The 16,368-nt window shown below is 44.1% G+C and overlaps 1 protein-coding gene across 3 annotated transcripts in view; it reads right to left on the minus strand.

Moving 5' to 3' along the window:
* The window catches only part of LOC125742391 (E3 ubiquitin-protein ligase SMURF1), a 30,463-nt gene extending 21,732 nt beyond the window's left edge, over nt 1-8,731 (minus strand). Inside the window, exon 1 of one of the 3 annotated variants that reach the window (XM_049014367.1) lies at nt 8,408-8,731. In XM_049014367.1, coding sequence (XP_048870324.1) covers nt 8,408-8,462 — 55 coding nt within the window. In that variant the 5' untranslated portion in view covers nt 8,463-8,731. The remainder of the gene's footprint in view (nt 1-8,407) is intronic. The other 2 variants (XM_049014365.1, XM_049014366.1) reach the window with 2 other exon arrangements.
* Between the last annotated feature and the right edge of the window lie 7,637 nt (nt 8,732-16,368).

Raw genomic sequence — 16,368 nt, forward strand, 5'->3', positions numbered from 1 at the left:
GCTGCTGAAATAGCTCTTATTTTTCTTTCCTTCTTCTGACATATTTATCCAATCTCCAGCCAAATGAAGAATTGCCTTTAAGGTATTTACAGACCTCAAAAAGAAAACCCCGGTCTCTAATAAACCTGTTTCTATATGCCCAGTCCCCAAGTTATGCAGTATTGTTCACATTACCCAAGCAATTCTGCATGCGTTTCTTTTTTTAAAAGAATACATTCCTAATTGTTCATCTCTGTGTGCAAATATTCAAAACTCTCTTAATGCCAAAATTTCTTCCCACAGGCTAGGTATCAATTGCCGTATAATCAAGGCATGGGACTGCAGATGGCCACAGTATACAGAGCAATTAACAGTGCCCACTCCTGCTACCTCCAGCTGAGTTACACAATGGGGGGGGGGGCGAATCGACAGCCTGCCAGCATTGAGAAAACACCCCATGTACGGGAAAGGCCTGCAGCACCTTCCTGCGCAGGGGGAGGGTCAGGTTTTCTGGGGAAGTCCCTGGAAATACCATAAAATAATAAGACTAGGAAATCAGCCAGCATGCGAGTCACCAAAGCGCTAAGAGGATTAATCCGGATACGTGCCTCAGTACATGACTGACTAAGCAGGATTGCCCCCATAACTTCCATGAATGAATGTGCACTTAAACATGAACTTTGACCAATGCTAGAGACTATCAATGTCCGTGCGGGTTGGCTCCTTGATGAAAGTGGGATGAAGGCCAAATAACAGCATGAATGGATGTCAAGTCTTTTCAAAGCTTTATTCACACAATACACTCCACCAAAAAAAATAAATAATAATCAAGATCGAAGGTTATATCATTTAATACTACAGTTTTCAGTATGGGCTAATCCTAGACTAGTGTCTGTTCCTGGAAGCTCACTGTGTTGACTAGGTTCCTATCCAAACAATCAACCTTTAACAAGTTACTACAAAATTCAGATGTGTGTGTCATAACAGTTACAACTCACAGGTACTACTATATAAATAATCCTGCCAAGGTTTTTATATTTTTAACTTGCAGCTTTTCTTTCAACCATCCAACCAACCATCCATCACTAAAAATTACCAATCCATCTTCCAATCACTTATCCTGGTCAGGCTCATTGGGGGGCCTACAGCCAATAATAGGTAGCATAGGGCATAAAGCAGAAGTACATCCTGAATGGGACTCCAGTTCATTGCAAGGAGCATACACCTACAATCATACGCGATGGGCAATTTTGTGGCACCAATTAGCTTAGCTTCATGCAACCTCCACCCACAAAGAGCAGAGGTAGGGTCCAAACCTTGGAGGCATGAAGCAACGGTGTTACCTATGAAGCCACCATATTACCATAAACATAGAATACATTTTGAATAACCTAGTTATATAAATTATGATTTCATGCAATGTAATTAGTGCTTTTCTCGAATGTAGATTTTTTTTCCCACCCAAGACTGTGATAAACAGCAGAGTGATCACAGTATCAAGTAAACTTGGCAAGTATCTGCCCAAAATGCTGACTATTTAAGTCAAATCAGTGATAAGGGCTGACTGAGCCCAACGGAGCGTGCCTGACTGCAGCCCTGCAGAAACTACACTGGTACAGAAATACTTCTAATATTTTTTTTCTTAATCAAAAGCACTCCATTTTAAAGTAAAGTAAATCTCATTTGTCTAACAAACAAGAAATCATTGACAGGGTCTTAATTTCGCAGTAAATAAACCTACAGTAAAGATACTTGAAACTGAATGGTGATATTTATACATTAACATCTGAGTACATCCCATTCATGGTGTACCCCTGTCTTACATTGTATGCTGCCTGGGATATGATGCAGGCCCTTCAATGATTCCAACCAGGATAAATGGATGAATGCCAGCAAAAGTGAAAACATAAAACAATCTTAATCCCATTTCACTGTTTAACATTAAGGATTAACAACAATAATAATTACATTTATTTTACTTAGTAATCACTTTAAAGAGCAAAAAATGCCTAAAGTCTTTCTTAAAAAGACTACATTCATCTATACAAAAACTTTTCTGTGAAAGATCTTAATTTTAAGGAAATTTAAATCATTTAACTAATATTAAGCAAAGCCTTAATAAAATAAGGCCAATAGTGATTGATAAAGTAAAAGCACTTGAAATAACAAGAGGTTTCACATGTCTGCCATTCAAGTCTACATTAGCAATTGCATTTTATGGACAACAAAGGACCTCCATTCTGACCTCTAGCCTGTATACTACAAGTGCTACACAGAGAAGATTAAATGAGAATGTCGTATTACGGTGCAGTTGCTTCCAATATTTGAAATAGCTACTTTTTCTATTACAACTATATTACAGAATTTCTATGGCTTATAAGTGGGCGGCTGGTCATGAGTTGAAGCACACTGCACTGGGAAGAATTTTAGATTTGATGGTGCCATGAAGTCTGAACCAAAAGGAGAAACCTCATTAAAGTTAATGCATTCTGTTAGACGTACATTGAAGACTTACATTGTAGCCACAAACATTTCCCCCAAATCTCAATTTTTCAGAACTCCCCTATGCATTTCTCATTAGAGTTCATATAAAAGAAGCCAGAGACTAAAGTATTAAATACCTGTTTAATACCAATGGTAAAAAGCTGGGAAGTTAACCTGACATGACACCTCTAGCTCTGTATGTACCCAGAGGGCGTATGTATTATAATAATATCGGCAACAGGGCTGGTGATACAGTCCAACAGAGCCTGACGAAAAGGCCAGCAATAACAGCACTTCTGATGCTCAAGTACTGTAAATTCTCCTTAGAGTGGTGGGTTCCCAGCCACTCCGCAGCCAGTATTCCACCGTGTCCCAGAACACTGAGGGTAGAGTTACCACCTGTTCCATAAATTACCAGATCGTCCCATATTGAAAAATAAAACTCCGTGCCTGATCCCCCCTCACATTCAAAAAATTTCATCGGCCCATGACATTTTTGTATGATGGTCAACAAACATCAAAATTTTACGGCATCACTAATAGCCGAGTCTAGACTTATTAATACTATAAGATATTAGCAGACTGGTTGAAAAATAAATCCCGGCTGCTTCCTGTCATGCCTGGCTCGCCGGCTCCTTGTGTGTGCCACGCCCCCCGATTACCCACGTGTGCTTCCCTGATCGTCTCCAGCGTTGTCCAATTTCCATGTTTCGTCTTGTCTTACTTAAGTCCTGGTCTGACCTGTTTCCCCTGTCCGTCATTGTAGTTTGTTGTGGTAAATGTCTCCTGGTCCATTTTCCCCAATAAAACCCCGTAGTTCACCTGTCTCGCCTGCTTTATGTACGCCTGCCCGCACGATCACCGCTTTCCCCGCGACTGATTGTAACACTTCCCATTAGTCTTAGGAGGACCCACTGGAAAATTTGTAATTGAGAAAGTGAATTATAAATGAGATTCAAAGCTTTTACTATTTACATTATTAATCCACACGAGTTGCAGCACTGTCGCTGTGCATCTCCCTGGGAAACAAGGCAGCTCAGCTCAGACAAGCTGTGTCAAAGCCTTTTTTCCCCCCTTTCTCTTGGTGATCTCATGCAGGCATGTAATCCCAAATTACAAACCCCACACTCAGGTGCCTAGAAAATGTCTGCATCAGAATGAGAGAACAGTTGGTAATTATGACTAATAACAAGTTAGTATGCTTCAGATGGTAAGATGTCTAAAACATATTACATGGGCTGTTTTTTGAGTGTACGTTGTGAAAATGGCCATACCTTACAAATTACACTGTCTATACTGACTGCTACATCTATTTGGGATCCACCATGAGGCTTTCTATACTAAAACAAAAATGTTTTCAAATCACATTTTTCTGTTATTTGAAACTGGCCAGCTCAGAAAGGATGACCTACATTCCATGATAAGCATCACGGCAGAATATTTTATATTGCAATGAGGACAAACAAACTACAATTAACTAGACAGATACAAACCCCCAGACATTTTTGGCTAGACAAGACTCATTCACACCACTTTACACTTCGTCCACACTTCATGAAATTTAATTTTTACAGGGGGAATATATTTTTCACTGCCTTTTGGGGCAATTGTGTGAAGTAATAAAACATACAAAACATATGTTACACACACATATGTGTTTTCCTACAGTATATAGGTTCCAGCAGAACAAAAGAATTTAGCGATTCTGAAACCACGATAGAACATTCACAATGTTCCAGAAGACGGATATCTATCTCCACTCCCCCAACCCGCTGCCACAAGTGCAGTCTGTTGAGCTCTCAATTACATTACTAATATTACATAGGGATGGGCCGATCCACATTTTTTCGGTTCCGATCCGATTCCTATATATAGCTGCCAATACTGATACAGACTCCTTCCAAGTGAGGATACGCAGGTGGTGAACGCTTAAAATGCCCCACAATGTTTCTCCCACTGGAAACTGCGTCGCTCACACTTCACTGCAACAGCAGCCCCTCGTGTATCAGAAGCTGCAGCGAGGGCGCAACACAGCTCAAGCTAGCGGCTCCCAAACCATCCAATGCTTTTGTAATATTGCTCGCCTCGTCTCACACAGTTGCATGCACCTTGTTTAGAGGGATTTTCCACTAAACGCTACTTCCACCTCTCAAAACTTTTTACGAAGATTGTGAATCGCTGATGTTCTTACGCTCTTCCTACTGCGAAAGGTATGCACATGACTTCGCGGCAGGCGGAAATCACTGCACTCATACCCACTTGAGTGGCAAACAGAGTGAGCAGCAGCGTTAATGTTCAGCTTGAATGCAAAAAAAAACAACACATTTTTGGTTATCCAGTGGAGTATAGAATTTTAATTTACTTTTGTTTAACTTAACTTCACATGAAATAACTATGTAATCTAACATCTTCTTTAGTGTTCCTGTCTTTAGTGTTCCAAATTACTGGTGAGTAATAAAACCCAGGCATTTCCCCCATTTTTTCTTATTCACCCCATCCCCAGAAAAGTGGTATAAACTGAGCTGTGACTCAACAGAAAAAAAATTGCCCATAAAAAATATTTGGAATATTTTGTGTTTTCCACTCATTGAAATAATCAACCCACTGCTACAGGTCAAACAATACTTTTGGCTTTATGAACGATGTGCTAAAATGTTCTAAGATGCTTCAATGTCTGCAGTCATAATGCAAGAGAATTCATAAAACTTTTTTTTAATTCCCATAAAGTATGTCATAAACTTGATTAATTTTTTTCCATGCTATAGAATTATTCACAATAAACAGCCCAAGAGAAGAGACACACTAAATATTACCTGGAAATTACTGGTGATCATGCAACATTGCTGTTCTGAAAAGTGATATTACAATCAAAACCTTATCACCTACACTGGCATATTAGTACAATTAGGCTGTTTTTCTGCAGTCCAAATACATTTAATTCTAAAAGCAGCCATTTCATAGCATAATAGCATGAAATTAACACGAGGGTAGTTGTCCAGTAATATCCAGTGTCAGGTTCAAGTCCAACAAACTGCCCCATATTCAACAATGTGGGCGGCATGGTGGTGCAGTGTTCAGCACTGTTGCCTCACACCTCTGGGATCATGGTTCGAGTCTCCACCTGGATTACATGTGTGTGGAGTTTGCATGTTCTCCCCATGTCGTTGTGGGGTTTCCTCTGGGTACTAGCCAATTGGAGTTACCAAATTGTTACCAAAGTTACCAAATTGCCTGCCTCATGCCCATAGCTTCTGGGATAGGCTTCAGACCCCTCAGGACCCAGAAGGATAAGCGGTTTGGAAAATGAACGAATGAATGAATATATTCAAACACCCTCTTAGCCTGAAACTAAAAACACAATTACATATATACAACTGTTTAAAATTAGGTGTATTTATTAACTCAATGAAACATCGATTTCCTGAAATCCATTCTCTAACAGAAGGCGATCTAAGCAGTACATCAATGAGTCCTGTTGGCTGCTATAAATATGACCCAAGAATGGGGTGCAAAAGTGCTTTACCATAAACTTTACAACCCAAGTAACAAGTTAGTAACGATGTTAAATATCAGCATATCAACCCACTGTAAACACCATGATGATCTACTGAGAATTTCAGAGCAACAAACAGCAGTAGTTGTTGAGCTTAAAGCTGTAACATAAAAGCCCCTTATCCTAACATTACACACAGTGAACATTCTACATGCACACACAGACAGACTGAAATGGTACATTTTAATACGTAAATATTAGTCATCTTTTCCCACAACTCCAGATAACAGGTAGGGAGGGACAAAAGCAACACAAAAGGTTCCCAGTATTCAAAGAAAGACTCAAGAAAATTCAAAGTCCCCTACATCAGGGCTAATAAGGTAAAAGATATCAAATGTAAACCAAGCTGGCAATCAGGATAATGACTTAAAGGCCACTGTTATATGACACTGCAGACAGTCCTCAGCCTATCAGAATGTCTTAAGGGGAAAGCAGGACAGTAAGGTAACCAAAACACTGGTCCACAAGGCTGGGGTGTTTCTTTCTTGAGACAATAGTTAAATGCAGAAATTCAGCAGAGAAAGGGGAAGATGTGAACTACTGCTAACACAAATGCAAATGCTAGCCTGCTACTGGCGATCATTTCTTTGTAGTTACATACTTTTTTATGGTGCATTTTGGGACACGTGTTAGTTACAGCTTGTTCCTTTGGCTGAGTGGTATTTTAAAAGTCAAGAGGAAATCATCGGGATGGTACTCACAGTTCATCCCAAGAATAAAGAATACTTTCCACCTTATCATGCATGGAAAGAAAGCTAGTAATAGGTCTTATCATGTTGCACTGTTTGTTGTGTATTCACCTACCCAGGAGGAGAAAAAAAACTCTTGATTGTGACGTCGCAAGAAATCTTCACTATCTTGTAGCCACAGTCAAAAAATGAACAAAGTATGAAACCTCAAATATCAAGTTGAATCCCAGATTATAAAAGCATGCCGTTTGACATCTTCATCATCTAGTACTTAACCTGGCCATTTTCATTGCTGCATCCAAAGATCATGTTGGTTCTGTACTAACTAAAAGAAGCTTAAATTTCAAAAAGCGTTCATAAAACAAACAGGCTAGTCAAAGACAAGTTTGAAATTGCTCATCATTCTGCTATAACTGCAGTTTTCTCAAACACAATGCACAGATATGGCTTTTCTTCATGAATATGATTCCTTTCACACAATAAGTGATTCGGGGGACACTGTAAAAATGTCATTATAATACAGCAAATGTAAGTTCAACACAGAGATTTGCATGTGCATAAAAACTGAAAATTTGGGGAAATGTCTCAAATGCAAATGAAACCTAAGAATCTGATATAGGAAATTTACAAAAGAAAACTATATTTAAGATGAACAATCTGAATCTGCATGTCAGAGCATAAGCAACTAAGAATTCTTAACATTAAACACTGCATAACAACGGTTATACACAAGATTATATCAAAGTTCAAACATGAGTTATCAAGCATAAAAGTTAAGATGCAGCTGATTTCATTTTCGTAAATGTTTCAGCCAGATTATTAAATCGTTAACGCTATTCAAGTCAAGAATGTGACGTTAGAGAAATAATGTTAAATAGCGTTTGAAAGATAGTTAGGGCTGAAAACAACTAATATATGTTGATAACATATTGTGCCGTAATGTCAGTGTTTTAATTATGACTTAAAGTGTCAGAATTCAGATTTTACATATTATGCAGAACTGAAAGCGATACCAAATGTAAAGCAGTGAAAACAGCCAGCCAAGAGTAAGTGAAAAGAAAAATCCGCTAATTCTAGTGTAAAGACTAGATAAATAAACTTAACCGTAACACCAAGGAGATCTGGATGCACTCAAGGACTTCTTAATATCAATTAACATAGCAAGTTCATAATAAAAGCATAAATCTGGCACTGGGGAATCCCTTCATGCGTCAATGGGCAATAACGTATTAATTTTCTAAAGGCGAGAATTTATGATTTAATGTAGAGAAGCTTTGGGTGCGGTTAGAAGATGGGAAATAGCCTCGGAGTTGCATATTCACATTAATGTAATCCTCACCAAAGCCGCTAAACATCTGGCAAAAGACAGACAGCCCAGTCGCCGTATGGCCGCCCGTTTAACGAAAGCCAGCCGTCGGTAGGGACACCTAGATAACTAGTTACATATCACGGCCAAAGAAATAACAACAACTAGTTAAAGGAGGAAAGTCAGCTTCGGAGCTATATACCGAGACGGATAAAAAAGAGAGGAAAACGGCGCGGCAGGGAGAGCAGAGACGTCCCCCTGAATGGTGGAGCTGAAAACCTACTCAGGCTTTAAAACACCCGACACGTTAAGCTGGGCAGCCCACACGCAGCCGCCCAGGTGAAAGGATTTGCCGGCGAAGCCGTCGAGCTTCCCGGCCCGTCCGACGCGCTTTACCTGTCAGCCGGACTTTGATGCTGGAGCCGTTCCGCCGAGTCCCGGGATTCGACATCCCTCCAGGAATGTCGCCGGCTACTGCTGGCTTACTCAGGACTGACCTAAGACCGCAAGCTCAGGCCTAGCTGGACGACTGCGACACCAACCCGGTGTTACCGTACAGCCCCTTTTATCGCAGGTAAAATCGCATGTCTTCCCGCATTGAAGTGACCACAGCTCCGGCGACCCTCCTAAGCATTTTCGAGCTTAAGGGCGCGTTGACGTCAGCCCTCCTTGCACACGGCGTGCGCGCTCCCGAGCAACGTCTCAGTGCGCGATACCTCAGATAATGAATTTTCCATTGCTGGAAACTGGGCAGAGTATGACACCGTATTAATACGAATTGAAAAAGTAATGACTTGAGAAGCTCGAAGGCAGCCTGGTATCTAGACGTAAATATTTTTTATGCTTCATAGTTCAGACAAAAAGTACTATTTGTAATGATAAATTATCTTAAAACATTTGTGTTATACTATCAATAAATACTGCTTCTAAAATGTTGCACTTCATGGTAAAAAGATAACATTTTGATGTTGCTTACACAACCCTGAATACATGTAACTCAGTTAATCGAAATATTTTCATATTCATATAAAATTTGCAGCGATTACTAAATAGATTTTTTTTAATCCAACAAACAAATCCATTGTGTTTTTTTAATTCAGTCTTACCTGCTTTTTATTGTATTTGTTGTATTTATTTGTTGTACGCAGAACATTATATAACGACATTATAGTATTATCAGCAATCAGTAATCAAAAAGGGGAATTTAATCACAGTACTTCCTATCCAGGTTGTTATAGCGCTTTGACCTTACGCCTACCGGACCATGATTTTCTTGATTCTGAATCCTTTTCTGCATATAGTTTCCTTCTGTTGTTCATTTTAAACAATGTATAATCCAACATGTTGTTATTGTGATTTTACTCTCAGTTTAATGTTGTTGATCTTGGAGCTTTGTTTTCAGCTTATTTTTGACACAGTATTGAACAGGACCATGGTCTTTCCAATGATGACCAAATCTTTAAAAATCATGTGGTGGATAGTCACGTGATTTTGCATTGCGCATTTCCCTTAACTTTATCGCTGAGGTTTCTATATAAGGAGGTCCTTGCGTAAAGGTAATGAACTTGAATAATGTGAGGAAGTTCAAAAATGGCGTTAGTGCTTGAATAGTGAAACTTCCTTTAAAATATTTTTAAAGCTCTCTGAAATGTGACTACTAATGCACTAAACAAAAGTGGATGAGTTCTATCATAATAGTTATTTTGATCATTTAAGGTATTGTAAAGAATGAAATGATAAAATCAGCAATGTTGTGCCAATTTTATGGATTTATTGTCAGTCAAGAAGATGTTCTGCATCCAGGATAAGTTAAAAAATTTTAAAGACCTTTCACACTCTTATGTTTATAAATTCATCCATTATAATTATACATGCATGGCAATGATATAGATAATTAAAGTTTTTCCAAAATTAAAAAGACCTCTGAGAAAGGAAAAATGATGCCCTTACTGGATGCATTACTACTGCAGGTGTGCATTTTATATAGTAACTGTGTAGTCCATTGCACAAAAGTAATTTAACATCATGGTCCTGTGGGAGCCCCTCTTGTATTTTTACACTTTAGGCAAATGTTCCATTAGTAGCAATAATGTATCTTTAGATTTTCTTCTGTTCTCCTGATATTTATTTCAACAATTGACAGCACAAGTTCAGGGGCGTCAGAAGCATTTTGAATGTGGGGGGGACACACTGGCATAAAACTAATATTTTATGTTAACTGTGGGGGGGGGGGGGGGTCCAAACGAATAGTTATGAAACGTTTGGGGGACACGCCCCCCTTAGATTTAATGGTGGCGACGCCCATGGACAGGTTCGATGTTTTTGGATTTGTATGTGCTTATATTCAGAAGGATGTTATAAGGTGTCAAGGAAATTCTAGTGCTACAATATTATCAAGGGCAGAATATAGTAACACCATAATGTGTGAGTTTTAGGGTACATTTATAGAGCCTGGATAACTTTGCAGGGAAGCCTTTTCATCTTAATTTGAATAAGTTGAAAAATTATAAAAATATCTCAAAACACTACGGTACATCATACAAAGGCATTGAATAAAATGTCAAACTAAATCAATTTTCAAAATACTGACGCTTTACACAGACTAGCCTATGACAAAGACAGCTTGGTGATTTCAGTGCATTAAATTACTACCGCTGTCGACTCAAGTCTACCCCCTGCTGGAAATAAATGTTTTTTTTTTTTAAACGGATGGTACTTTACTCATGCAATGCAAGTACTGATAAGAAGGAACGTAGCCAGTACGTCAGTCTGTACAGCACAGTAAAAATGCTTGCACTTAGTATACAACTCTGGTAAAAATTAAGAGACCACTATATTTTTTAAATATTATTTTTAAATCCTGGTTTATAATCGTGGTTCTTCTATTAGAAGGCTACACTGAGCAGCAGGTTGCTTCCAGGTTCAAAATTTCTAAGACAGCAGTACACAAGAATAGGGTGAAGCAGGAGACACTGGGAACGACCGGAAACCAGCCAGGTAAAGGGAGGAAGCGACTTTATAATGGCAGAGACGACTGTCAACTTACCCGGCAGTGCCTCATGAATTGGAGGATGACCTCTAGTGACCTTCAAAGGGAATGAGAAACATTAAGAGGTGTGAAGTGCACAGCTAGGACAGTTCATAACCAGCTCCTAGAAGCAGGACTGAAGTCCCATAAAGCAAGGAAGATGCCCTTCATCAATGAGAAGCAGGGAAGGGCCAGACTGCAGGCACATACCCATTAATTGAGAAATGAGTGGAACTGAAAATTTTTCTTTGGTCTCTTAATATTTTCCAGAGCTGTATATGATACATCCTGCAGCAATGACCTGTGGCCTGTAATACAAAGCGGGGTTACTGGCTTATCGGACTAACCTGTCAGGTTTAAGGTACCACAATTTAAATGGACTTCATATTTGTTCACTTACATTTTGCCCAGACTACCTTAAATCCGACAAGTTACCCTGATAAGCCAGTAACCCCGCTTCGTAGTACAGGCCCCAGATTAGGCAATTCGATGATGAATTGATTGATATGTACTACTTAAAATCTCCATCCATCCAACCACTTATCTTGATCAGGGATCAACTTGAACCTGGAACTCAAGACAGGTAACACAGGGCACAAGAATAGGATACACCCCAGATGGGATACCAGCCCATCTCAAAGCACACACAAGTCAACTATATACAGTATATGCTACTGTACAAGCCAAAAATGAAGAAAAGGGTTCAACTTTAATTTCTACAGTGTATGAAGTTTTCAGAGATGCACGAAAACTGATGGATTGGTGTCAAATCATCAACAAAACTAAAAGCAATTTGATTGAATCCATGTTAAAGTCCATCCTATGTTGCGTGACATATTCATCATTTTGCATCAAAATGTTGAAATGGTCAGTAACGGTGCTGCAGGGAATTTGCAACTGCAGAAAAAACACATAAAGGAAGTGGAAAGTATCAGCCTGGGCTTGCAGAAATGCAATGCTGGAAATAAACCTCTGTGACCTTTAAAGGGACTGAAATCCATCCTGCCATGACAGAGAAGGAAAAACAGGCAAAAAATACCTTCTTACGCTATCCTTAGTTGTCAACCTAGCAAGTCTAAACAAAGCAAAAGAACACATAATTAAAACAAATCATAACGAAACAACAAAACATTCAGCTCAAGAGCACCGGACAATTAGAATGTGTCTTGTCTTGTCTTTGAGAAGATCATCACTGAAGGTAAAGAAGTCGAGTCTGATAAAAACTGATCAGAGAACTGTGACCAGAAGTGTAGATATTAAAGTACATGAAATTGGGAAAATATAATTATTTAAACTCACTTTGTATAAATGTCATTTTCCCATAGTTATTGTCACGATCGGGTACGGGTGAAGCGGCGATCGTGCGGGCAAGCAGGCAAGCAGGAATACGGGGCAAACGGGAGTTTAATACGAGGACAGGGACCGGGAAACAGCTCACGCTTACGAACATCAATGACAGACAAAGCAAACTGGGGAGACCAGGACTTAAATACACAAGACTGATGAAAAGCAAACGGACACAGCTGGGTACAATCCGGGAAACACACGTGGGTAATCAGGGGGCGTGGCACACACGAGGAGCGGACGAGCCGGGCATGACAGAACCCCCCCCCAAAGGCGCGCTACTCCGGGCGCGCCAAGGAAGGGGGCGACGGACGGGACGAGGCAAGACAGGACCTGAAAAACAAGAACAGAATTAACGCAGGACCGGGAACAAGACAGAGGCACAAAACACAGCCAGGGACAAGACAAAGGACAAAACCCGACAGAGGGCCGGGAAAGCAGACAGACAGACAAGAAAGGGCGAAGCAGAGGGCACAGGCGGGACACAAGGGCCAGGAGTGAACGGAGGGAACACAGGAGGACGAGGAGCAGAGACGGGAGGAACAAAGCAAGGGGGAGCAAAAAACGAAGGGGCAGAGACAGGCGGGACAAAGGCAGGGGCGTAGGGAGACAAGGAGGGGGAACAAAGGGGAGCCCGAGGGAGACCCAGCGGGCGACGGGCGGCATCCGGAGGGGCCGCAGGCGGCCGGGAGGCCGGAGCCGGAGGGGACCGAGAAGGGGCAGAGGAGACAGGGCGAGGGACCCGCGGAGGGGCCAGGGAGGGAGCAGGAGGGAGCACCGGGGAAGGGGACGAGGGAGCTGGAAGGGGCCAGGGCGAAGGCCCGGAGGAGGGGGGAGCTGCAGCAGGCGGCGATGTCCGGGGAAGGGCCGGAGGTAAGGGCCCCGCAGGCGACCGAGGAGCCGCCGTCGGGGAACCCCCAGGCGACCGACCAGGACCCGGAGAGGGGAGCGAGGCAGGGCGACGAGGCACCGGAGAGGGACCCGCAGGCGACAGCCGACCCGGAGGGCCAGGACCCGCAGGCGCCAACCGAGCCCCAGCGCAGGCGAGGCAGGGCGAGCCAGGGGGCAGGGCGGGCGGGACCCCAGCCCTGCGTCTGTGTCCCCTCCCTTTACGGGACACAGACATGACCCCAGGTCGGGGTCGAATTCGCCGGGGTGAGAGAGACAAAGTCACTGGAGGAGAAGGGACAGGAGCTGGAGCTGCTGCAGGCGGAGGGGGCGCCTCTGGAGCGCGGTCAGGGACTGGAGCGCGGTCAGCTGGCCCGGGAGCCGCTGGAGCGCGGTCAGGACTTGGAGCGCGGTCAGGGGGCGCCTGCCCTGGAGCTGCAGCAGGTGGCTGCAGTGGGGGCGCCTGCCCGGGAGCTGCAGCAGGCGGCTGCAGAGGGGGCGCCTGCCCGGGAGCTGCAGCAGGCGGCTGCAGAGGGGGCGCCTCTGCAGGAACTGGAGCGCGGTCAGGAACTGGAGCGCGGTCAGGAACTGGAGCGCGGTCAGGAACTGGAGCGCGGTCAGGAACTGGAGGTGGCTGCAGTGGGGGCGCCTGCCCGGGAGCTGCAGCACGGTCAGGAACTGGAGGTGGCTGCAGTGGGGGTGCCGGCCCGGGAGCTGCAGCAGGCGGCTGCAGAGGGGGCGCCTCTGCAGGAACTGGAGCGCGGTCAGGAACTGGAGCGCGGTCAGGAACTGGAGCGCGGTCAGGAACTGGAGCGCGGTCAGGAACTGGAGCTGCAGGTGGCTGCAGTGGGGGCGCCGGCCCGGGAGCCGCTGGAGCGCGGTCAGGACTTGGAGCGCGGTCAGGGGGCGCCTGCCCTGGAGCTGCAGGTGGCTGCAGTGGGGGCGCCTGCCCTGGAGCTGCAGGTGGCTGCAGTGGGGGCGCCTGCCCTGGAGCTGCAGCAGGTGGCGGCGGCAGCGAAGGCGGCTGCGCAGGCGGCGGCGGCTGCACGGGAGCGGGGTCCGCCGGCAATGGCGGCTGCACGGGAGCGGGGTCCGCCGGCAATGGCGGCTGCACGGGAGCGGGGTCCGCCGGCAATGGCGGCTGCACGGGAGCGGGGTCCGCCGGCAATGGCGGCTGCACGGGAGCGGGGTCTGCAGCCCTCTGGAGCAGTAGGAGCTGCCGCACGTCCTCTGCCATACTCTCCAGCTCCTCTGGGTCGGAAGCGGGAGTAAACGCCGCAAAGCTCCTCTGGAGTCGCTCCGCTAGCCCCGCTACCTCCGGACTTACTGGAGGGACCAGTTCCCCCCAGATCCTCCAGAACAACCCCTGGAGGGCAAAGAACTGGGAGGCGCAGTTCACCGGCTTCCCTAAGTGAGGCGCGGGTAGCGCCTCCGGGGTGGTTACTGCAGGGGGAGAGAGCTGTGTGTCCGTGGGCGTTGACGGAGGGAGCTCCTCGGGACAGGCAATCGCCGGTCTCCTCCTCCTTCTCCGGCGCCCAGCGGCGGCGAGAGGTGGTGCGATGTCCTGAAAAACAGGCGGTGAAAGGATCGGCTCCGGCTCCGGGTAAGGGTAGAGGAAGGGCTCCTCGTCCTCATCCTCACTGGAGAGCCAGTACTTCCACACGGGATCGGGGTAGTGTGTGGTCAGCTTCCGGGCTGGAGGTAGAGCGGGTACTTCCCTCTCATTCTCCTCCGAAGCGATCCATAGCCGGGAGAGCGAACAGGCTCCCAGGCGGATCGTCTCCTCCGGTCCTCTCCTTCTCCGGGGGCCTTTCCTTTTGTGGTCTGTCATTCTGTCACGATCGGGTACGGGTGAAGCGGCGATCGTGCGGGCAAGCAGGCAAGCAGGAAGCAGGAATACGGGGCAAACGGGAGTTTAATACGAGGACAGGGACCGGGAAACAGCTCACGCTTACGAACATCAATGACAGACAAAGCAAACTGGGGAGACCAGGACTTAAATACACAAGACTGATGAAAAGCAAACGGACACAGCTGGGTACAATCCGGGAAACACACGTGGGTAATCAGGGGGCGTGGCACACACGAGGAGCGGACGAGCCGGGCATGACAGTTATAGCTCTGCAAATTGAGTAGATATGTTTTAGCCATGCGTGATACACTCTGGCAGGGGCACTGTGAGAAGATCCAAAAGTGCATGAATCATAAATGCCCCACATCTGGGACAGAAGGAGAAAAGACTTGACAGAAGCTTCACCTTGAAATGTAATGTATCAGAATAACAACAGAAACTTTTGTCCAACATCGTAGCAATTAAATCTCCCATGAATGGTCATGTCAATGCATATTCACTGATTTATTTTTTTTTTTGTAGAAAACTCTACATGACCTTCAAGCTGGACAGGACACAGTGAGCCACCTCACCAAGGATAACTGCATGCATTCAGACTCATGAGGTAATTTTGGAAAACGTTGTGCTAAAGTCTTAAAACCTTTCATTCCAGGGCCAGCCTCAGCCAACTGTGATTTTTTTTAGATGGAGGACAGATGGGAACAAGAAGTGGAAAAAGTAAGTTGCAGGGCTAGCAAGACTTAAAAATGACAATTCATAACCTCAAAAAGAAGGAAAAAGCTATAATTGATCTGGAAGTAGTAGTAAAAAAAATCACAAAACTCTAAAAACGCTCTAAAGTTTAACATGTAAATTCAGTATCAGTGTAACACTGTCACAAATCCTTCACAGTCTATCTGATCACTCAAAATAATAAAACAGAGGACACAACATGCATCATTAATGAAAAGGGGATTGTCCCCTGAATGGAGATTGTCCCTTAAATATTATGAAGATAAAACCAACATTTTGCTGATTTACGAAAAGTCTTTGTGAATGTTCTCTGGACCCCATGTTGAAAAGCCCTGATCTTCGTAATAATCTAAATATAATGAACATGTTTTGAATGGAAGAGGAATTATGACAAGAACTGAATTGCTGTTTACACCTGGAGAAAGAAGAAAAGCGTTTGGAGGAGTCGGATCTCAAAGCCGACAGATGCGCAGTCTAGAAACCACAAGTCACAGCGAGTGGCGGAACACCAAT

The sequence above is a fragment of the Brienomyrus brachyistius genome, chromosome 5 (genome assembly GCF_023856365.1).
Source record: "Brienomyrus brachyistius isolate T26 chromosome 5, BBRACH_0.4, whole genome shotgun sequence".
Taxonomy (NCBI): domain Eukaryota; kingdom Metazoa; phylum Chordata; class Actinopteri; order Osteoglossiformes; family Mormyridae; genus Brienomyrus; species Brienomyrus brachyistius.